We start from the raw sequence: 24022 nt of genomic DNA, 5'->3' as shown, positions 1-24022 counted from the left end.
ACTATTCTGGTGTTCAGTAGCTACTTGCTCTAATAATCTAACCAGTGACTGTTAACCAGAGTTCTGTTACCAGGTCTAACACAAGGGAAGATTTCCTTTCCCCATACTCAACATGATTATGTTGTGCTCTTTTGTTCAGTTAGGGTCCTTGTGGCTTTGAGAATACCAAGCCCAAAATGGCTGCTATCAGTCATCAAAACTGTCACTGCTGTTGAATGGAGGCAATAACTGATCATATATTCATTGAAGGGAATGGTGGGTAGAATAAATGGTCTCTGAAATGCATTTATGCAGTCATTTTTCAAATATGTTTTAGTACATTGAGGGATACAGCATTCTTATTTGGGGGGAACAGCATTCTGCCATCCTGGAATATATTGTTGTTGTTGTTCAGTCGTCAGTCATGTCCAACTGTTTGCATCCTGTGGACTGCAGCACACCAGGCTTCCCTGTCCTTCACCATCTCCTGGAGCTTGCTCAAGCTTATGTCCATTAAGTCAGTGATGCCATCCAAACATCTCGTCCTCTGTCATCCCCTTCTCCTCCTGACTTCAGTTTTTCCCAGCATCAGGGTCTTTTGTAATGAGTTGGCTCTTCACATCTGGTGGCCAAAGTATTGGAGCTTCAGCTTCAGGATCAGTCCTTCCAGTGAATATTCAGGACTGATTTCCTTTAGGATGGACTGGTTGGATCTCCTTGCTGTCCAAGAGACTCTCAAGAGTCTTCTCCAACACCACAGACCATAGCATCAATTCTTTAGCAATCAGCCTTCTTTATTGTCTAGCTCTCATATCCATACATGACTACCAGAAAAACCATAGTTTTGACTCTGTGTATCTTTGTCGGCAAAGTGATGTCTCTGCTTTTTAATACTGTCTAGGTTGGCCATAGCTTTTCTTCCAAGGAGCAAGCATCTTTTAGTTTCATGGCTGCAGTCACCATTTGCAGTGATTTTTTTTTTTTAGCCCAAGAAAATAAAGTCTGTCACTGTTTCCATTGTTTCCCTATCTGTTTGCCATGAAGTAATGGACTGGATGCGGTGATCTTAGTTTTTTGAATGTTGAGTTTTAAGACAGCTTTTTCACTGTCCTCTTTCACTTTCATCAAGAGGCTCTTTAGTTCCTCCTTGCTTTCTGCCATAAGGGTGGTGTTATCTGCATATCTGAGGTTATTGATATTTCTCCCGGCCTTCTTAATTCCAGCTTGTGCTTCATCCAGCCCGGCATTTTGCTTGATATACTCTGTATGTAAGTTAAATAAGCAAGGTGAGAATATACAGCCTTAACCTACTCCTTTCCCAGTTTTGAACAACCAGTCCATTGTTCCATATCCAGTTCTGACTATTGCTTCTTGACCGGCATACAGATTTCTCAGGAGGCAGGTAAGGTGGTCTGGTATTCCCATCTCTTTAAGAATTTTCCAGTTTGTTGTGATCCACACAGTCAAAGGCTGTAGTGTAGTCAATGAAGCAGAAGTAGATGTTTTTCTGGAATTCCCTTGTTTTTTGTATGATCTAGCAGATATTAGCAATTGATCTCTTTTTCTTCTGCCTTTTCTAAATCCAGGTTTTACATCTGAAAGTTCTTGGTTTACATACTGTTGAAGCCTAGCTTGAAGGATTTTGAGCATTACCTTACTATCATATGAAATGAGTGCAGCTGTATGGTAGTTTGAACATTCTTTGGAATTGCCCTTCATTGGGATTGGAATGAAAACTGACCTTTTCCAGTCCTGGGGCCACTGCTGAGTTTTCCAAATTTGATGGTATATTGAGTGTAGCACTTCAACAGCATCATCTTTTAGAGTTTGAATAGCTCAGCTGGAATTCCATGACTTTACTAGCCTTTTCTTAGTAATGCTTCCAAAGGCCCACTTGACTTCACACTCCAGTATGTCTGGCTCTGTCTACACGAGTGATCACACTGTCATGGTTATCTGTGTCATTGAGACCTTTAGTTCTTCTGTGTTTTCTTGTCACCTCTTCTTAATATCTTCTGCTTCTGTTAGATCTATACCATTTCGGTCCTTTATTGTGCTCATCTTTGCATGAAATGTTGCCTTGGTGTATCTGTAATTTTCTTGAAGAGATCTCTGGTCTTTCCCCTTCTATTGTTATCTTTTATTTCTTTGCTTTGATCACTAAGGAAGGCTTTCTTATCTCTCTGCTATTCTTTGGAACTCTGCATTCAGATGGGTATATCTTTCCTTTTCTCCTTTACTTTTTGCTTTTCTTCTTTTCTCAGCTATTTGTAAGCCCTCCTCAGACAACCATTTTGCCTTTTTCATTTCTTTTTCTTGGGGATGGTTTTGGTCACTACCTCCTGTATAATATTACGAATATATGTCTGTAGCTCTTCAGGCACTTTGTCTGTCAGATCTAGTCCCACAAATCCATTCATCACCTCCACTGTATAATCATAAGGGATTTGATGTCAGTTGTACCTGAATAGCCTAGTCGTTTTCCCTACTTTCTTCAATTTAAGTCTGAATTTTGCAATAAGGAGCTCATGAATTGAGCCACAGTCAAGCTCCCAGTCTTGTTTTTGCTGACTGTATAGAATTTCTCCATCTTTGGTTGCAAAGAGTATAATTAGTCTGATTTCAGTATTTACCATCTGATGATGTCCACATGTAGCGTCATCTCTTGTGTCGTTGGAAGGAGATGTTTGCTATGACCAGTGCATTCTCTTGGCAAATCTCTGTTAGCCTTTGCCCTGCTTCGTTTTGTAGTCTTAATGCCAATCTTGCCTGTTACTCCAGGTATCTCTCTCTCTTTTTTAAAAAATTAATTTATTTATTTTAATTGGAGGCTAAATACTTTAAAACATTGTAGTGGTTTTTGCCATACATTTACTCCAGTTGTCTCTTGACTTCCTACTTTTGCATTCCAGACCCCTATGATGAAAAGGACCTTTGTTTTCTTTTAGTGTTACTACTAGAAGGTCTCGTATGTCTTCCTAGAACCATTCAGCTTTTTTGGCATTAGTGGCTGGGACATAGACTTGGTACTGTGATGTTGAATGGTTTGCCTTGTAAACGAACAGAGATCATTGTGTCATTTTTGAGATGGCACCCAAGTACTGCATTTCAGGTAGAGGAATCTGTAAATGCTAAGACCCTGAAGTGGTACATAGTGTCACTGGATTTTGTTAAATAGGAGGAGTAAGAGATAAGTTCTGAAAATATAAGGGAGCCAGCTCATTAGGCTTTGTAGACTAATGTAAGGAATTGTTTTGAATAAGCTGTGAAGCCATCAGAATTTGAGCAGAGAGGTGACATAATTTAATAGCTTAAATTTTAATCAGATCATTTAGGTTGCTCTGTGAAAAATAGACTGTAAGAAAACAGGCAAAAGCAAGGAAATCAATGAAGCTTCTAATGTAATAATTCTAAGAGAAAGTAAAATAGTCTAAAATTTGCTCACAAATTGAATATAGAATATGAAAGAGAGAGGGGCATTGAAGAGGAAGTATACCAATATAGGGTATCTGGCATCCTTAAGAGTGGAGTTTCTCTTAACTGAGGTAACGAAACCTGCATCTGGAGGTTTTAGGGTAAGATCAGGAAGGTCATTTTGAAGTAAACCATATTTCATCGAATTAAGATGCCACCATTGTAAAATGCAACTTCCAGTTAAACTATGAAACAGTTTGAAATATGCAACCTAGTTTCAGAACTCTTAAGATGGAAAAGAACAGCAACAAAAATAGATGCTTTTAAGGGTCAGTAAAATACAGAGTAAAGTTTGAAATGCTTATATAGACATTCAGGCAAAAATGTTGCCAAGGCCTGTGATGAGCTAAATCTCATTCAGTTTTGTGTCTTCATTTTACGTAAATTGAAATGTGGAATGGGCAGTTAGTTCCCCCCCGCCCCCTTCTTATTAGAGGAGAAGTCTGGGCCAAAGGGCCATAGGGAGTTGTTGAAATAGGGTGGTTGAAATCTCCAAGGGAGAAGATGCAGATGTAGGAAGGAAGTCTGTAAGAAGTAGATTCTGTTGTACTGCTGCATTTAGAGGCTGAGCATGGGGAAAGGAAACTGGGAAGAATGCTAGTGAGTGAGAAGAATGCAGTACCTGGAAAGCACTCAAGGAGGAGTCCGATGCTGTTGACCTGTCCAGTACTTCTGACAGGTGGAGCAAAATAAAGACAAAGAACTTTCATCAGATTTAGTTCATTGTAGGGTTTGGGGGAAGTGGTGTTTTATTTATTCCTATTGTATGTTCAGGAAAGGCCTGTTGGGAAGTGAGAACTGAATGAGAACCATAATAACTGGGAGTAGAGTATTCCAGGCAGATGGAATAGTTTGTGCTGAGGATCTCTGGCAAAATTAAATTTGTTGTTGCTGAGGAACAGAAAAATGATAGTGAGGCTGGAGTGAAATGAGATACTTGTTGTAGGACTTTGAAAGATATGATTTACTTGTTTAGAGGTATTCCTTGTTGTTCCTGATTTCATGTTCTTTTAATTATAACTAGCAAGTGAATTTTATCAGCGTGTATTGAATTGATCATATTATTTTAATTTAATTTAAATTATTTAATTTAAAATCATATTATTTAAATTCAGTTAATTTCCTAATGTTCACTCTATTTTGCATTCTTAGAATAAATTCAACAGTCATAGTTTTTGCATTGGTTGACTTGCTTCTCTAACATCTGTATTTTGCTTGTGAAATATTAGTTGATTGGATATTTGATTAAAGTTACTGATAAAATCATCTGGGCCTATTGATTTAATTAATGGTAATGAATTATTTAGTTTTTCTATTCTTGAGTCATCATGGTAATTTATAGTTTTCTAAAAAATATTTTCATCTTAGCTTCTAATTTTATTTGGCTAAATAATATGTTCTTATGTAACTTTATTATATTTGTATTATGTCTTCTCATATATAAAATATATTGTTTAAGTATCTCCTGTAGTTGTATTCCCCTCTTTCATTCATTTTTTTTCATGATTTGGAAAAAATTGATTTGTCAGTTTTATTCATCTCTTTTTAAATGAGTTTAACTTTTTGCATTGTTGTTTCTGTCTTATGTCATGGTTTTGTATTTCATTCATGTTTACTCTTCCCTGTACTAATTCTTCTTTAAACTTTTGGTTTCTTTTGTTCTTCTCATTTCCTGAAATAGATATTGTACTCATTTTTCAGTCTTGTTTTTTCCCTAATGTAAATAGTGAAGGGTGAAAACCTGCCTATCAGTACTGCTTTAGTTCCATCTCCCAAATTTTGGTGCAGTATTTTTCTACTTTTCAGTTGTGAATGTTTTCTTCATTTTGTTTTTGAGCTCAAATTAAGAGCTGTTTCAAATTCTAATGTAGTGATCTTCCTATTATATTTTAGTATAGATCATCACCTTGATAGTAGTGTGGTAAAAAATAAATAAGGTGATGTTTATGTTCCCAATCCTTTGAAATTTGTTGAGGCTTACATACTGAGCTCTTGTGATTGTTAACCTGTTTGGTTGAAAGAATGAGTATTCTGCTGTTGTGTGTGCACTGTTTATTTGTCCATTAGTGCAAGATTACTAGTTATTTTGACTATTACTGAGAAAAATGTATTACACTATCCCTTTCTTTATGTAGATTTATTAATTACCTTTGTTCTGCCCATCTTTCCTTTATATATTTATAGGACAGTATTGAACTCTTTATTGTTATGTACTGAATTCTTCATCTTTTGAGGCTTTCTGCCTTAAAATCTGTTTGTCATTAATGAATATAGTTAGCAGCTTTCTCTTTAAATATTTTCCTGTTTTTAAAAAAATTATTTCATTTTTTTAATATCTTTTGTATCCCATTTAAGCAAGGATAAGCTGAGTAGAGTTTTTCATTTTGTTTGTTGGCTAGGACTTCTAAGAGTGGGCGTCCTTGTCTTGTTTCAGATGTTAACAGGACTTTCAGTTTTTTGCCTTTGAGTGTTATATTCGGTGTGAGTTTGTCATAAATTGCTTTTATTGTGTTGAGATATGTTCCCTCTGGGCTTCCCAGGTGATTCAGATGGTAGAGATTTTGCCTGCGGTGCAGTAGACCTGGGTCCATCCTGAGGTCGGGAAGGCCCCCTGGAGAAGGCAATGGCAACCCACTCCAGTATTCTTGCTTGGAGAATTCCATGGACAGAGGAGCCTAGTGGACAACAGTCCATGGAGTTGCAGAGTTGGACATGACTGAGCAACTAACACACATGTTCCCTCGATACCGCTTTGGTAAGAGTTTTATCATGAATCGATACTGAATTTTGTCAGATGCTTTTTCTACATCTATTGAGATGATAATATGGTTTTTGTCTTTTGTTAATGCGTTATATCACATTAATTGGTTTGCATATGTTGACCCCTTCTTGTAACCCTAGGATGAATCCAGCTTGTTTGTGGTGTATGATTTTTTATTTTACGTGTTGTGTTTGGTTTATTAATTCCTTGTTGAGAATTTTTACATCTGTATTCATCAAAGATACAGGCTTGTAATTTTCTTTTTTGGTGGTGCCTTTGTCTGGCTTTGGTATCACAGTGATGGTGGCTTCATGGAATGTATTTGGGAGTGTTCCTTCCTCTTCATTCATATGGAAGAATTTGAGAAGGATGGGTTTAAGTTCTTCTTTGTATGTTTGGTAGAATTAACCGGTGAAGCCATCAGGTCTTGCCCTTTTGTTTGTAGGGAGTGTTTTTCTTCAATTTATTTACAGATTCTATTTCACTTACAATGATTGTCCAAATTATCAGCTTCTTCTTGATTGAATTTTGGTGGACTGTATGTTTCTAAAAACTTATCCCTTTTTTCTGGGCTGTTGAATTTGTTGGCATATAAACGTTCATAGTATTCTCTTACAGTGTTTTGTATTTCTGGGGTATCAGTTGAGACTTCTTTTTTGTTTCTTTATTTGCTTGGGTTCTCTATCCTTTCTAGGTGAGTGTGGCCAACAGCTTGTCAGTTTTGTTTACTTTCTGTTTCTTTTTTGATTTCCTTATTCCCTCATAGCTCAGTTGGTAAAGAATCTGGCTGCAGTGCAGGAGACCCTGGTTCAATTCTTGGGTTGGGAAGATCCGCTGGAGAAGGGATAAGCTACCCACTGCAGTATTCTTGGGCTTCCCTTGTGGCTCAGCTGGTAAAGAATCCACCTGCAATGTGGAAGACCTGGGTTCGATCCCTGGGTTGGGAAAATTCCCTGGAGAGGGGAAAGGCTACACACTCCAGTATTCTGGCCTGGAGAATTCCGTGGACGGAATAGTCTGTGGGGTTGCAAAGAGTCTGAGGCGACTTTCACTTTGATCCATTGGTTTTTTAGTAACATGTTGTTTAGTCTCCATGTAATTGTTTTTTTCTCATTTCTTTTCCTGTGGTTAATTTCTAGTTTCATGCCTTTGTGGTTAGAGAAGATCCTTGAAATAATTTCTATACTCTTAAATTTGTTGGGGTTAATTTTGTGCCCTAGTATTTGGTTAGTCCTAACCAGTCCATCCTAAAGGAGATCAGGCCTGGGTGTTCATTGAAAGGACTGATGTTGAACCTGAAACTCCAATATTTTGGCCATCTGATGCGAAGAGCTAACTCATTTGAAACGACCCTGATGTTGGGAAAGATTGAAGGCAGGAGGAGAAGGGGATGACAGAAGATGAGATAGTTAGATGGCATCACTGACTCAATGAATATGCTGCTGCTGCTGCTGCTAAGTCACTTCAGTCGAGTCTGATGCTGTGCAACCCAATAGACGGTAGCCCACCAGGCTCCGCCTTCCTTGGGATTCTCCAGGCAAGAACACTGGAGTGGGTTGCCATTTCCTTCTCCAGTGCATGAAAGTGAAAAGTGAAAGTGAAGTCGCTCAGTCGTGTCCAACTCTTAGTGACCCCATGGACTGCAGCCTACCAGGCTCCTCCATCCATGGTAATTTCCAGGCAAGAGTACTGGAGTGGGTTGCCATTGCCTTCTCTGTCAGTGGACATGAGTTTGGGTAAACTCTGGGAGTTGGTGATGGACAGGAAGGCCTGGCGTGTTGCGGTTCACGGGGTCGCAAAGAGTCGGACATGACTGAGTGACTGAACTGAACTGAAAGAATGTTCCATGTGCAGTTGAAAAGAATGTGTATCCTGGGTTTTTTTGCATACAGTATCCTGAAAATATCACTTAAATCTGTTTTATTGCATCATATGAGATCTTACTGCCTTATTGGTTTTCTTTATAGAGGATATGTCCCCTGATGTGAATGAGGTATTAAAGTCTCTTCCTCTTGTGTCCCTATCAGTTTCTGCATTTGTGTCGTGTTAGTATTTGTCTTATATATTTGGGTGCTCCTATATTGGGGGTATATATGTTAATGAGTGTAAAATCCTCTGCTTGCGTTGATCCTTTTATCATCATATGGTATCCTTTTTCATCTTTTTTTGTGGCCTTTGTTAAAGTCTGTTTTGTTTGATATGAGTATTGTGACTCCTGCCTTCTTGTCGTTTCTGTTTGCATGAAATAACTTTCTCCATCCCCTTACTTTCAGTCTGTGTGTCCTTTGTCCTAATGTGGGAGGCTCTATTTTTCTTTTATCCTGTCTTTTACTCTGTCTTTTGATTGGAATATTCAGTCCACTGTCATTTAAGGTAATTATTGATACATAAGTATTTACTGCCATTTTAAACTTTGTTTTCCAGTTGACTATATTTCTTCTTTTTTCCTCTGTCTGGTTTGATGAAAATTTTATGCTTATGTTCTCTTTTTGGTTTTTGTGAATTTTTGTATGTTTTTTAATTTGTAGTTGCTCTATTTTTCAAGTATGTTAACCCTTTCCCATATCTGCTTGCTTTAATAGTCACATAGGTAAACATTCTTAGAAAAAAAGTATTACATTCTCTTAGTCTTCTTCCACACATTTTATGATTTTATATTTTTTATATCTTCATGTTTATCCTTTTGCTGTTTATTATGTTTATCATTGCTTTCACAAATAGGTTTTTTTTTAATGTGTATGTACACTGGCTTAAGTGATTTCCTTTTCAATTGTGATTTCTTCCTACCTATATCTGTTTGCTTCTTTTCTATTTAGAGAAGACCTTTCAATATTTCTTTTAGGATAGGTTTAGTATTGCTGTATTCCTTTAGTTTGTGCTTGTCCGAGAAATTTTTTCTCTCTACTCCTATTCCAAATGGTTATCTTAACTGGGTAGAGTATTCTAGGTTGCAGAGTTTTCCTTTTGAGACTTTGAATGTTTTGCCACTTCCTTCTGGGCTGTAACATTTCTATATAGAAATCAGCTGATAGTCTTATGGGAGTTCCCTTGTCATTAACTCTTTGTTTTTCTCTTGCTGCCTTAAGAATACTGTCTTTAACTTCTGTCATTTTAAAAAATAATATATCTTGGTGTAGGTCTGTTTGGGTTCATCTTGTTTAGAACCCTGTGTGTTTCGTGTATCTGGATATCTGTTTCCACTTTTTAAGTTTGGGAAGATTTTAGCCATCAGTTCAGTTCAGTCGTTCAGTTGTGTCCAACTCTTTGCGACCCCATGAATCACAGCATGCCAGGCCTCCCTGTCCATCACCAACTCCCGGAGTTCACTCAGACTCACGTCCATTGAGTCCGTGATGCCATCCAGCCATCTCATCCTCTGTCATCCCCTTCTCCTCCTGCCCCCAATCCCTCCCAGCATCAGAGTCTTTTCCAACGAGTCAAGTCTTCGCATGAGGTGTCCAAAGTACTGGAGTTTCAGCTTTAGCATCATTCCTTCCAAAAGAAATCCCAGGGCTGATCTCCTTCATTGATTTCCTTTAGGATGGACTGTTTGGATTTCCTTGCAGTCCAAGGGACTCTCAAGAGTCTTCTCCAACACCACAGTTCAAAAGCATCAATTTTTTGGTGCCCAGCCTTCTTCACAGTCCAACTCTCACATCCATACATGACCACTGGAAAACCATAGCCTTGACTAGACTGACCTCTGTTGGCAAAGTAATGTCTCTGCTTTTGAATATGCTGTCTAGGTTGGTCATAACTTTCTTTCCAAGGAGTAAGTGTCTTTTAATTTAATGGCTGCAGTCACCATCTGCAGTGCTTTTGGAGCCCCCCCAAAATAAAGTCTGACACTGTTTCTGCTGTTTCCCCATCTATTTTGCCATGAAGTGATGGGACTGGATGCCATGATTTTAGTTTTTTGAATGTTGTGTTTTAAGCTAACTTTTTCATTCTCCTCTCTCGGAGGGCTACTAATATGTGGGAGCGTCCTTGCATAGCTTGTGTGGCTTTAATATTTTTTGGTGTGAGGGCTGCTTTTGGTTTGGATGCTTGTCATATCTTCCCTCAATGTATACTGGATATTGGTGGGCAGTGTGCAGGTGTGCTGCCCACACATGCTCCCAGGAAGTGGGGGCCACGAGCAGCTGCCTCTCACAGGACCCTCAGCAACAGCAGCCCATGCCCATCTCTGGAGTCCAAGATGACAGTGGTAGCCCATGCCCATCCTTGAACCCCATGTAGGCAGTGCTCTGCTGCCTAAGAGCATGAACTCAGAGAAGGAAGTTTTTCTGATGGTCTTGCTGCTCGTTTCATGTGCCACCCACAGTGGTACCTTGCCTCTCTATCAGTCCCAGGCTTCTTCCCATACTCGCTATGTAGTGGCACACCACACCCTACCCACCTCAGACTGTCTCTACACAGCCAACCCTGGTCCTCTCCTGGGGTCTGACCTCCAAAGCCCAAGCCTCACTCCACCTGCCCCAGCAGATGAGTGTCTCAGGCTGGGGTCTGCCAGGTGGCACCTACTGTCTGAAGGTGTCTTTCCACTTTGCCCTTGCAAAGCAGTTGCTGCACTCTCCTCTGAGGCTCCAAAGCTACCCCTTTGTCCCAGTTGATCTCACCACCAATGAGGGAACTTCGCAATGTGCAGAAACCTTTCCTCTTTCACAGCTTACTCCCAGGGACTCAGATTCCATCCCAGTTCCTCTCTCTCTCTTTCCCTTTCTTCTTTTGTCCTACTTAGTTACATGAAGATTTTCTTGCCCTTTAGAAAGTCTGAAGTCTTCTTCCAATGTTCAGTAGATGTTCTGTGTAAATAATTCTGCATGTAGATGTATTTTTGATGTATTTGTCTGAGAAGGTGTTCCCCTTGTCCTTCTCCTCTGCCTTCTTGATCCGATCCTTGGGATGGTTTCTGTTAGACTCTACCTTAGAGAACTCTGGGCTTTGTCTTCAACACCCCTCTCTCAGGGGATCATAGAAATAAATACACCAGGTTACCTGGCTGGCCAGATGCCCTCCGAATGAAAGGCAGTTTCTTTTTTCCACTGCTGGTTTCCCATCTGCACTGGTATTTTGGCCAGAATTCCTTACTTTCATGCTAACCTATAAATACATTTATAAAGATACTTGACCAGTTTTTTTTAGTAGTTGTTCATTAAGAGAATCAGAAAATACTTTGTTAGTTATGCTCCTGGAAATGAAAGTTTAGAATACCTCGTTTAACATCCTAAAATCTTACGGTTTGGAGTGTTTTGATTACAGTATAATCTAGATATATACAGTATTTACATTGTCATTTTGCCATTGGATATCAATAAGTTATATTTATGCCACATGCTGCTGATTTTCAGTGAAGATGGGTGAATAGGTAGGAGGTGTGGCACAGTAGTGCTTCTAAAAGCAAAAAGTAAATACCCTTCTTTCAGATGAGTTTTCTTTTGTTCAGTGTTCTTTTATAGTCATGTGATACAGTTTCTTCTGAATTCAGAGTGGTGGAGTATAAGATGAGGAAGCCATGGGCCACCCGTATGCATTTCTACTTGATATCTGGAAATACATACACAGTAGTTGGTTTGCATTTGTACATTTTCCAAGTAGAGAGCGTTTCAAGGTTGAGCTCTTCATGCTGTAATATATCAACCCAGTTTGAATTGCAGTGAGCACATGTGATTAGAGAATAGCATAATGATTAAAAGATAAATAACTCCAGATATGTGAATCCTCAGGCAATGTTTGGGAGTTAATATCAGTGTGTTTTAATTTTATTTCAATGGTTTAAATTGCAGATGTGGAAAGAAGTAACTTATATGTGGTCAGTTATGTATTACCACTGATAAAATGCCAGGCTTTCCTTCTTTGGAGGGGCTATAATGTTAAATAAAAATTATAATAATAATCCTATGTGGAAACCTTTGGTGCAAGAGAATTTTAGAAATTTAATTTTTAAAATAATGTATGTATTTTGAGTATAAAGATTTTTAATTTTTAAATAGGTTCAGGACTTCTGGAAATCTTGTAATCACTCGCGAGATTGATGTGGCAAAAAATCAGTCCCTTTGGTTCATCAACAAAAAATCTGCAAACCAAAAAATAGTAGAAGAGCAAGTTGCAGCCTTAAATATTCAAGTGGGCAATCTTTGCCAGTTTCTACCTCAGGTATGAGAAAATTAAATGTAAAAGTGGGAAACATTTCTATATAATGTTTCCTCTTTAAGTTATATAAGAATATAAATACTTTTTGAGAGCTATTACTATTTAAAAGGAGCATAGTGGTCTTAATAGTTAACAGTTCTTTGTATTGTAAAAGGTAATATCTCATCTCTTATAGTAGAATCTTACTACTTTTTAGTAATTTGGAAATACTCAGTTAATAAATAAGGAAGTGAGGTTATTATCTCCCTTATTTATTTCCTTGTAAATAATGAAGGTATTATTTATAAGTACAGAAAGTAGCTTGAATAGTTCTGTGCTTCAGTTTATAGGCTTTTAAAATTGTGTTAATAAACAACTTCTTAATCAGTGTATTTGTATAAAATGCTTTATATACCAGGACTCTTAAATCTATGCGTATGCCTTCTAGAACTGTTTTATATTTTAAGTTTGTTCAAAAACGATAAAACCTCTTGATATTCCATGTTAAATATTAAAGTCAAATATCTTTTAGACTTGTCTTTGGATGTTATTCTAGTGACTGAATTAGTTTATTTCTTCAGAAACAATGGTGATTTGATTACTGTGTCCAAGTTAAGTAAAAGTTAAAATTTGAAAGCATTTATCAGCTGATTTAAAGCTGTCTCCAGAAATACTAATAGTTGTTTGAAATTGCCATCCTTGTTTTCTTTTTAAGGTTCTAATAATTTCATTCCAGTTGACATGTGGTAATGATCATTGCAATCCAGGGCAGTATTTTTTATTTCCAAACTGTGTTAAATGTATATAAAAGTTTCAACCTGGAAATACTGACATTGAAATTTTTTTAAAGTTCTCAAAAATGTGGTAGTTTATACCCTAAGTTTATTAGTGTAAAGAATAATATCAAAGGACAGGATTTATTTTAAGATTCATATCTCAAAGGTTTTTTTTTTTTTTCTTTTGAATGAGTTTCTTCTTGACAAGTATCGAGTGAAAAATGTTTTGAAGATATTTGTAAATGATAATATTAGTTGATATTTAAGTTTTGTGCTCTAGGATAAAGTTGGAGAGTTTGCTAAACTCAGTAAAATTGAACTCCTTGAAGCTACCGAGAAGTCAATTGGTCCTCCAGAAATGCACAAATACCACTGTGAACTGAAAAACTTCAGGGAGAAAGAAAAACAACTAGAGGTAATTTATAGTCAACTCATTTTATTGTCTTTCATTGGATAATGAAAGACATTGGATAATGTCTTTCAGTGAATAATAAGTTCATTGAGTAAATTCATATATTTGTGATTTTTTTTTTCAGCAAGGATTTTCAGTAATTAAATTAGGTTACTAAAAAGTAAGAATGGGTTTGATACAAAGTTTTGACTATCATGTCATCAAATATGTGTTATTAATTGAATTTCTAAAGAGCCAATTAATAGTATTACAAAGTACTTTTTTCTCTCAGGAAGTTTCAGTGTTATTCTTTTATTCATTGAGTATTTTCTAAACACCTGTGATATTTCAGGCGCTGTATAGGGTTTTGGGTAATACAGCATATATATAGCATTTAGTTAGTGTCTCTTTTAAGCCCATTCTTATGTTTTATTCAGTTGTGTGAGGATAGACTTTATAAAAGAACTGTACATTTAGTTGCAGTGTTTGATTTTTATCTTCACCCTTAATAAATTTAAATGTCCTTTTATAGTATATCACATTAAAAGATGTTTATTTAATGAATCATTTTTCATAATTCAGCAGCTACAATTCAGTAAATTTTTGTAATGAGAAATCTAGTAAACTAATGCTTTCTTTTAAACTGTAACTGGCACTTCCCAGTGGCTCAGTAGTAAGGAATCTGCCTGCAGTGCCGGAGGTGCAGGTTTGATCCCTGGGTTGGAAAGAGCCCCTGGAGGAGGGCATGGCAACCCACCCCAGTATTCTTGCCTGAAACATCCTATGGACAGAGGGGACTGGTGGGCTGCAGTCCATGGGATTGCAGAGAGTTGTACACAACTGAAGTGACTAAGCACATACAAACTGGAACTATCTGTACTTGATAATGTGATAGGTTCTGATTTAATGCTATTGTTATTGTTATACTTACTCAGAGTGAATGGCAAAATAAGTTGTAATTATTTTAATCCTACTTTAGATACCCCTGTTAGTCCTTTTATTTTTCCGCACATCAAATCGTCTAATACTCCCCTCTGAAATACTACCTACCTACCAACTTCTGAAAGAAAACAAGCACATATTCTTCTAGGTTCTGAGTACAATTTACGTGTTTGTTAATTCACAGGATAAAGGCTAGATTTTAGCTTTCCTTTATCTCATTTCTAAATCCTTCAGGCATGGGTATTCATAACATACTACTAATAATACCACTTTTCTGTATGTCATGTTACAGCTTTTGAGCTTTCACCTATAGTAGTGGAACACCTTCTTCCAGTGAAGTGAATGGGGCAGATATCTCTCTTCTCTTTAGGCAAGAAGAGTCCAAGCTTAGAGATGTGGCAGGGCTTCCTCATGGTCCCATAATTGATAAATAGTAGATCCTAGACCAGAAGTCAGGTGTGCACTTTAGTTTTACACAGTTCTTAAGAACTCCTGTTGTGAAATTTTGCTAGCATGATACATTTTTCATTATAAAAAGATTTGACCTTTTGTCTTTCTTTGATTAAGCTAATTGTTAAATTAATATTTATTTTAGACCTCATGCAAACAGAAAACTGAATGTCTAGAGAAAATGATTCAGAGGAATGAAAGATATAAACAAGATGTGGACAGGTTCTATGAACGTAAGCGACATTTAGATTTGATTGAGATGCTTGAAGCAAAAAGGCCATGGGTGGTAAGTCTGAGTTGCTAAAGTAAAATAGTGATTAAGTATCAGGAAAATTATAAAGGAGACACTAAATACTCAAATTAGGTACTGTTCATTTTTGCTTTGTGTATCGTGCATAGTAATATTTATCTGTCTCTGTGTTATTTTGCAACTGTGTGCTATGTTATTGTTATTGCATAACAGGTAACAGTTGATTTAGTCTGTGTCCTTAATTCTTCCAGAATTGAGTCAACAGATAGTTTTGTTTTATACAATATTAATGAGCTAAAAATATTTACATATGTAAGAATGAAATGTCCTTGGGTCACTGAATATTTACTTGGAGTGGGCTACTAGTATCAACTTCAGCTACAGACAAAGCTGAAGGATATTAACTGTAATCTTCTACTCATTATGGTTCATAAGTTTACTGAGTTTACTGTTTTAATCACTGTGATGTATATGATTTGGAACCACAGTTTGGGCCAAAAATTCATTTCCTTCAGTACATTATTTTTCAGTGGGTGGAACAAAATAAGGAAGTTTAATAATATTTTTAATGCCAGGATGGAAATAATTATTAGATTGGAAAAATGTGTGGCTGTATTTGTGACTTTATTCAGCCTGTCCCACCCGTTTCACCCTATCCTTTTCCGTAATTCCATTTTTCTTAAACTTTTTCTTTTTTTTTTCAGCTCAATTTCATAATTTTTTCCTATGTTTATTATTATTCTGACACCTGCTTTATCTTTGTATCTTGAAGTCTTTTGATTTCTCTCTTTAAAGATTGAGTTTAATGATTTTTCAGTATTTCCTTTTTTGATTTCCTATAATGTTTATTGTTGTTCAGTCGCTTAGTTATGCTCGACTCTTTGTGATCCCATGGACTGCAGCATGCCAGGCTTCCCTGTCTATCGCTATCTCCCAGAGTTTGCTCATCTCCATTGAATCAGTAATGCTATTCAACCATCTCATCCTCTGTTGTCCCCTTCTACTGTCTTTGCTCTTTCATAGCATCCGGGTCTTTTCCAGTGAGTTGACTCTTTGCCTCAGGTGGCCAAAGTATTGAAGCGTCAGCATTAAGTCCAACTCTTACATCCAGATGCCTAGTGGAAAAATCATAGCTATGACTTTATGAACCTTTGTTGGCAAAGTGGTACGTCTGCTCTGTAATACACTTTCTAGGTTTGTCATAGCTTTTCTTCAAAGGAGCAAGCATCTTTTAATTTCATGGCTGCAGTCACTGTCCACAGTGATTTTGGAGCCCAAGAAAATAAACTCTGTCACTGTTTCCATTTTTTCCTCATCTATTTGCCATGAAGACCGGATGCCATGATCTTAGTTTTCTGAACAGTGAGTTTTAAGACAGCTTTATCACTTTCCTCTTTCACCTTCATCAAGGGGCTTTTTAGTTCCTCTTCACTTTCTGCCATAAGGGTTGTATCACCTGCATATCTGAGGTTATTGATATTTCTCCTGGCAATCTTGATTCCAGCTTGTGCTTCATCCAGCGTGACATTTCACATGATGTACTCTGCATATAAGTTAAATAAGCAGGGTGACAATATACAACTTTGATGTACTCCCAGTTTGGAACCAATCCGTTGTCCATGTCCGTTTCTAACTGTTGCTTTTTGACCTGCATACAGACTTCTCAGGATATAAGTAAGGTGGTCTAGTATTCCCTTCTCTCTCAGAATTTTCCAGTTTGTTGTGATCCACACAGTCCAAGGCTTTAGCGTGGTCAATGAAGCAGAAATAGATGTCTTTCTGAAATTCCCTTGCTTTTTCTGTGATCCAGCAGATGTTGGCGATTTGATGTTGGTTCTTTTGCCTTTTCTAAATCCAGCTTGTACATCTGGAAGTTCTCAGTTCACGTATTGTTGAAGCCTAGTTTGAAGGATTTTGATCATTACCTTGCTAGCATGTGAAATGAGTGCAATTGTGTGGTAGTTTGAACATTCTTTGGCTTGTCCTTCTTAGGGATTGGAATGAAAACTGATCTTTTCCAGTCCTATGGCCACTGCTGAGTTTTCCAAATTTGCTGACATATTGAATGCAGCTCTTTTTTTGAATGCAGCATCATAGGATTTGAAATAGCTCAGTGAAATTGCATCACCTCCACTAACTTTGTTCCTAGTAATGCTTCCTAAGGCCCATTTGACTTCATGTTTCAAGATTTCTGACGGTAGGTGAGTGATCACACTGTCTTGGTTGTCTGGGTCATTAAGACCTTTTTTGTATAGTTTTTTGTATTCTTGCTACCTCTTAATATTTCTACTTCTGTTAGGTCCATACTTTTTCTGCCCTTTTATTGTGCCCATCTTTGCATGAAATGTTCACTTGGTATTTCTAATTTTCTTGACGAAATCTCTAGTTTTTCCCATTTTGTTGTTTTCCTATATTTCTTTGCATTGTTCACTTAAGAAAGCTTTCTAACTTCTTGCTATTCTTTGGAACTCTGCATTCAGATGGGTATATCTTTCCTTTTTTCCTTTGCCTCTTACTGCTCTTGTTTTCTCAGTTATTTGTAATGTTTATTTGTATTCTTTTTTTTTAAGCTTTCTTCATCCCACTCATTCTTACTATATGCTTTCTTAGCACTTTTTCTTTTTTTTAGCAAATATTCATTTATTCCTGTGATGTGAAAAGCCTCATTTTCACCTGGATGATTCATTTTGTTTTTCTGTTGGACCATTTTCTTTTTTTGTTTTTAAAATTTTTTCATGAGTGAGTTTCTTTTGGTTCTTTATATGTTTTTGAATCCCTTCATTATTCAGAGATTAAACGAGATCCTCCCTTTAGTAGTCATTAGGATATATGTCTCAGAAACAGGAAGGGATGGAAGACAGAATCTGGCCTAATGATATAAGTGTATAGTATCACTAAGTTCATCATTATTTGATATTTACTATTTCTGAAGTTGTTTCAGAGGGCATATTTTTTTAATTAATAGACCTCCTAAAGGGATTCAAAATTGTGTTTTTCATAGTTTTGGTTTCTGCCTGTAGCTTGATTTTAGTATATGTGTTACTTTAAGTTAAGAGTATATTAACTTTTCTTTCTTAAATTCATTGTAAGGAATATGAAAATGTTCGTCAGGAATATGAAGAAGTAAAACTAGCTCGGGACCAAGCAAAGGAAGAGGTCAGAAAACTTAAAGAAAGTCAGATTCCTATAACAGAACGCATTGAAGAAATGGAAAGGCAGCGTCACATTTTGGAGGCTCGAATCAAAGAGAAGGTTATATTTCTGGCTCAGTTTTGGGTTTCTTGTCATTTATTTTAGCAAATACAAAAAATATTTTGTAGGTTTTTAAATTTGCGGATTTACTTGTAACTTTAGTTCTTTAAGTTCTTTTATTAGGAATTCTACTACCACAGATCTTTCAAGATCCTAATCATCACTTGCTACTTTATAGAAACTTGCTACTCTATAGAAATTCCAAGATATATAAAGAGAAAAAATGAAATGTGATTGTTCTAATTACAGGAGGATTCAGAGCAATATTCCCAGAAACACTGATCTCCTTTTATGAATTTCTTATACATGTTATATAATTACATTCCCCTTTGTAGAACATAATGTAAAAAACCTCATGTTTTTCAGAATAAGTAATATAATGTTATATGGAATATTCTCTATACCTTGAAAACGTAGCTAAAAAATTTTGCAATCATAGCTTTTAACCTTTAGGGAAGATTTTGGAGTCACGTAATTGTTTTGAGAGTGTTTTAAACTATGGACCCTGCTATTGTATATGATTGCTGTTGAGATAAAATAACATGAGGAAATAAATGTGAAGAAATGTAGAAACATATGTATGCATATAGCTGCAACTACTTTTAATATCTGTAGAAATAACCTTTAATTGTTTGTGTTTTGGGTGATAATGAATTTACTTTGAAAGAAGTCATAGAAGAGCATTGTGGGTAAACTTACAGAGCAATTTTATGTTTGGATGAGCAGGGTCACATAATTGCCTTGCTTTTTTTAAAACTAACTTCCCTTCTGATTCAATCTTGCAGGCATCAGCTATTACGGAGACATCTCAAAAATGCAAATATAAGCAAGATGTTATAGAAAGAAAAGATAAACAAGTAAGACTTACATTGAATTTGAAATTTTTATGTTAATCTACCCTAACTTTTGTCTTCAGGTGTGGGTTATGAGAGAGTTTCTTGTTTTTGAATTTCCTGAGATCCTCCTTGTTCTCTATTTCTTGTCTTAAATTGTGAGGAGAACTAAAATTTGAAAGTATAGCAGTTGCACAGAGGATAATTGGGGAGAATGGCTCAAAAGTACTCATAGATATGCATTTAATAGGGTGATAGTAAAATGGGATTTAGTTGTCTCCATAGCAGCAATTAAATTGCAAAGGATTGATTCTGTTGTTTCTTTATATTAAAGAGTTGGATATTTCAGAGCTGATTATGAATTCATTGTGCATGGATGGAGCTTGATAGCAAAATTATTTTAGGATAATTGTGCAAGAAAGTGGGCTTTTTAGATGCTGTAGCTCTGATGGCTCAGAGAGATCCCCAGATATTTTTGGGGTTCTGTTCTCCAGAACCATTCAGAAACTAAAGCTTGAATTACCTTTCTTAGAGAGGGATGCACATCTTGAAGCATTTCTGGTGTTTAAAGCATTATATTAAATCTGTCCATTTCAACCTCATCCCTTTTCCTATATCTTTATCTTCAAATTCCAATCCTCTCTCAGAGGATAAACCTTACATTTTCTTGACAGAAGCTTGCTTGATAGCAGTAGTGCTCAAGGTGTGTGCATGGGGGGTGTGGATGCATTGTAGTGGAAAGGTAGGGTGGTGTGCATGTATAGTTGCTCAGTTGTGTCCGACTCTTTGCAACGCCATGGACTGTAGTCTGCCAGGCTCCTCCGTCCATGGAATTTTCCAGGCAAGAAGACTGGATGGGTTGCCATTTCCTTCTCCAGGGGATCTTCCTGACCCAGGGATTGAACCCACGTCTCCTCTGTCTCCTGTACTGGGAAGCAAATTCTTTACCACTGTGCCACCTGGGAAGCCAGGTGGGGTAGGTAGGAATCTTTCTCTTCTACGTGATGTCTCTGTGTGTGTGTGTGTGTGTTTTTTTTTTTTTTTTAACATTTCGGAAGGCTCAGCAATCATTTCCTTACTCTAAATCTCTCTCAAGCATGCACAGGGCAATCACTATTATATCCAAATACCTGGTGGAGAAATAGTGGCTCAACAAAATTAAATGACTTAGAGAACTCAGAAGTGGCTCCGAGTGCTGCACTTTATTTTCCACAGTATAAAATAAAAATTTCCACAAAAATATTACTTAATATATGAGGTCTTTATATTTGACATTTCCTAGCTATAAGAATCTTCTAGGATTTTTTTTTTTTTTAGGAAGAGTCAGTTCTTGTTTTTTTCTCTTTCATTCACTCCTTATACTGTGGTTCCTATAATAGGGTGCTAAATTAATTGTCCTTCTACTACTTTTACTCTTCTGAATATTTATTGAATTCTCCAGTTGTTCCTTTATTCCTTTTGTCCTTGTGGGACCGAGCCCTTTTAGCTCCATTTGTATTATTTATTTAGAGTTTAGAAGGGAAAAGGCGTAAAGATTCATCTTTAAAACCCCAAACAGGAACTGCTAGGTTGATAGGTTGTCTAACATTTAGCTGGATTTTAAAAAGTCAGAGGAACCAGAGATCAAATTGCCAATATTCCTTGGATCATAGCAAAGCAAGAGAATTCCTGAAAAAGATCTACTTCTGTTTGATTGACTGTGCCTAAGGTCTTTGACTGTGTGGATCACAACAAACTGAAAAAATCTGAAAGAGATGGGAATACCAGGCCACCTTACTGCCTCCTGAGAAATCTGTATGCAGGTCAAGAAGCAAGAGTTAGAACTGGATAAGGAACAACGGATTGGTTCCAGATTGGGAAAGGAGTAGGTCAAGGCTGTATATTGTCATCTGGCTTATTTAACTTATATGAAGAGTACATCATGACAAACGCCTGACTGGATGAAGCCCAGGAGTCAAGATTGCTGGGAGAAATATCAGTAACCTCAGATAACACAGGTTACACCACCCTTATGGCAGAAAGCGAAGAAATAAAGAGCCTCTTGATGAAAGTGAAAGAGGAGAGTGAAAAAGCTGGCTTAAAACTCGACATTCAAAAAGCTAAGATCATGGCATCCAGTCCCATCACTTCATGGCAAATAGATGGGGAAACAATGGAACAGTGAGACTTTATTATTTTGGGTTCCAGAATCATTGCAGATATTGACTGCAGCCTTGAGATTAAAAGTCGCTTGCTCCTTGGAAGAAAAGCTATGACCAACCTAGACAACATATAAAAAAGCAGAGACATTACTTTGCCAATAAAGGTCCATCTAGTCAAAGCTATGGTTTTTCCAGTAGTCATGTATGGATGTGAAATTTGGATCATAAAGAAGGCTGGTTGTCGAAGAATTAATGCTTTCTAACTGTGGTGTTGGAGAAGACTCTTGAGCATACCTGGGACATCAAGGAAATCAAACCAGTCAATCCCAAAGGAAATCAATTCTGAATGTCCATCGGAAGAACTGATGCTAAAGCTGAAATTCCAATACTTTGGCTACCTGATGGGAAGAGCCAACTCATTGGAAAAGACCCTGATGCAGGGAGAGATTGAAGGCAAAAGCAGAAGGGTTCAGCAGAGGATGAGATGGTTGGATGGCATCACTAACTAATGGGCATGAGTTTGAGCAAGCTCAGGGAGATGGTGAAGGACAGGGAATCCTGGCATGCTGCAGTCTATGGGGTTGCAGATAGTTGGACCCGACTGAGCAGCTGAACAGCTTACATTCTGACATAAATCTCACTTAATATTTTAATACATTGGTGGATTCAAATAGAAAATCTTATCATTACCATTTTTTGTACCATCTAAGATTGACCTAAAATTTTCTTTTGTTCCATCCTTAACTGGTTTATTTCAGTGTTAAGCCAACATTTAAGTAGTTCTCGTAGAACCAATGTTTTCTTTTTTTTTCCTGTGTCAGTTTATCACTTCTGTAAGTTCTTGAATTTTTAGATTTTCTTAATTTTTAATATAATTCATTATAGCATATAAATTTTTTCTGATTATCGTTTGGTTACATCTTAACATGTGTGGTATGTGCTTGTATTGTTTTGGTTCAAGATTTTATAATTCTCATTCACATGTTTTCATTTAAGTTTATATAGGAGTTCTTACTATTTCATTTACTTGGATATGGAATTTTTAATCTGTATAAAAAAAGTTTAGTCCCAGTTATATTGCTTTACAGGTAATAGATGTGACCTTTATGACTTTATATTAAAATTTTTGGAACCCTCTTTTGGACTTTTACTATAATTATATTACACAAATGTTCTGCTCTTTTTTTTTTTTTTTACTACCCTGATTTATCCACTTTAAAGTGCCAATTCTTTTTCTTTGAATGTAGACTTTTCTGTTTTTCTTGTAATTGTATTTTTGCTTTCTAGATATTAAGGCTTTATTGTTTGTTCTTTATCTGCTATAACTAACATACACTGGGTTTTGCTTTGTAATTTTTTAAATTTGGTATGACGCACTTTCTCATACAGTAAAGGAGTTTAACCAGTCCACATTTACCACTGCTTTCTACTTACCCTTAAAAAGCTTAAATAACATATTTTTCTTAGTAGAAAAAGTTAATTTGTATTTTTATTCTTCTATTTGAGAAAGATCAGAATCTTAGCAAACTTTTATTTCCTCTTCCTCCACTCTGTGCCAGTGTCATTAGAAGTTTTACTTGTCTGTTATTTAAGGTATTATTTTCTACTGTCTGTATTTTAGATATTTCAATATATTGATATTTATTAATACTTACTAATATTTACTACATATTAATGTTTCAATATATTTAGATGTTTTAATATATTTTATTGGCTTATTTTATCATGTTACTGCTTACATCACATTTTTTGTGATTCCTTTGAAGAGATAGAAATTTAGGTTTTTTTTCATACTGTCTCTCTTCTGTAGGTGTTTTAGAGAGCTTATTTGGGTGATAGATTTTTTGAGTCCTTGTATGTTAGGAAATATCTTTTTTGCAGTCACTATGGAATATTAAAATGGCTGGATGTTGAACTCTAAATTACAAATTGTTTTTCTTTAGGACTTTGGCAGTCTGTCTCAGTGTCTTCCTGGGTCTAATATGGTTGACCTGCCACATCTGTGGATTCTGTATTTGTGGATTCAACCAAAGACGGAGCAAAAATATTTGGGAAAAAATATTCCAGAAAATTCCAAAAAGCAAAACTTGAATTTGTTGTATACCAGAAACTATTCATAGCATTTAGTTTGTACTACAGATGATATATATATTTAACATTTCATTTTATCCATGTTTGCTTTGGGATAGGGAATAGATCATTTAGTAAAAGCGTAAAGTCAAGTCAAGGTGTGTCTTGTGGACAACATTTAAAAGACAATAGTGATGTACTTTTGCACCCCATAATAGTGATGTGTGTAGGTTATATGCAAATACTATGTCATTTTATATAAGGGACTTAAGCATCTATGGATATTGGTAGCTGTAGCAAGTGGGGAGGGATAGCGAGGTGCTGGAGCAAATCCCCCAAGGATGCCAGGAGACAAATGTATTGTTCCTAAGAAGTAGCAGATATGAGAGGTAGACAGAGACCCTATTAGGTAGACCCTTGAAGAAAAAGTGAATTGAACTCGATTGTAAATGAACTATACAATCTTTCTTACAGTGAGAAACTGTAAGAAAGCTTTGGTTTGAAAGTTTTTAAGCCATAGAGAAACAGTATATCATACATGTTAAAATACTTTGGACTGTGTTATGGAAGA

At 36.4% G+C, this 24022-nt stretch overlaps 1 protein-coding gene across 6 annotated transcripts in view; it reads left to right on the top strand.

Moving 5' to 3' along the window:
* Positions 1–24022, top strand: part of SMC5 (structural maintenance of chromosomes 5) — a 104760-nt gene that overhangs the window by 30505 nt on the left and 50233 nt on the right. For all 6 annotated transcript variants that reach the window (XM_060409381.1, XM_012123325.5, XM_042243359.2 and 3 more), the window contains 5 exons: positions 12208–12370; positions 13403–13537; positions 15051–15191; positions 18246–18407; positions 19193–19264. In XM_060409381.1, coding sequence (XP_060265364.1) covers positions 12208–12370; positions 13403–13537; positions 15051–15191; positions 18246–18407; positions 19193–19264 — 673 coding nt within the window. The remainder of the gene's footprint in view (positions 1–12207; positions 12371–13402; positions 13538–15050; positions 15192–18245; positions 18408–19192; positions 19265–24022) is intronic.

Source organism: Ovis aries, chromosome 2 (genome assembly GCF_016772045.2).
Source record: "Ovis aries strain OAR_USU_Benz2616 breed Rambouillet chromosome 2, ARS-UI_Ramb_v3.0, whole genome shotgun sequence".
NCBI classification, from domain to species: domain Eukaryota; kingdom Metazoa; phylum Chordata; class Mammalia; order Artiodactyla; family Bovidae; genus Ovis; species Ovis aries.
This window is presented reverse-complemented; position numbering and strand designations above follow the sequence as displayed.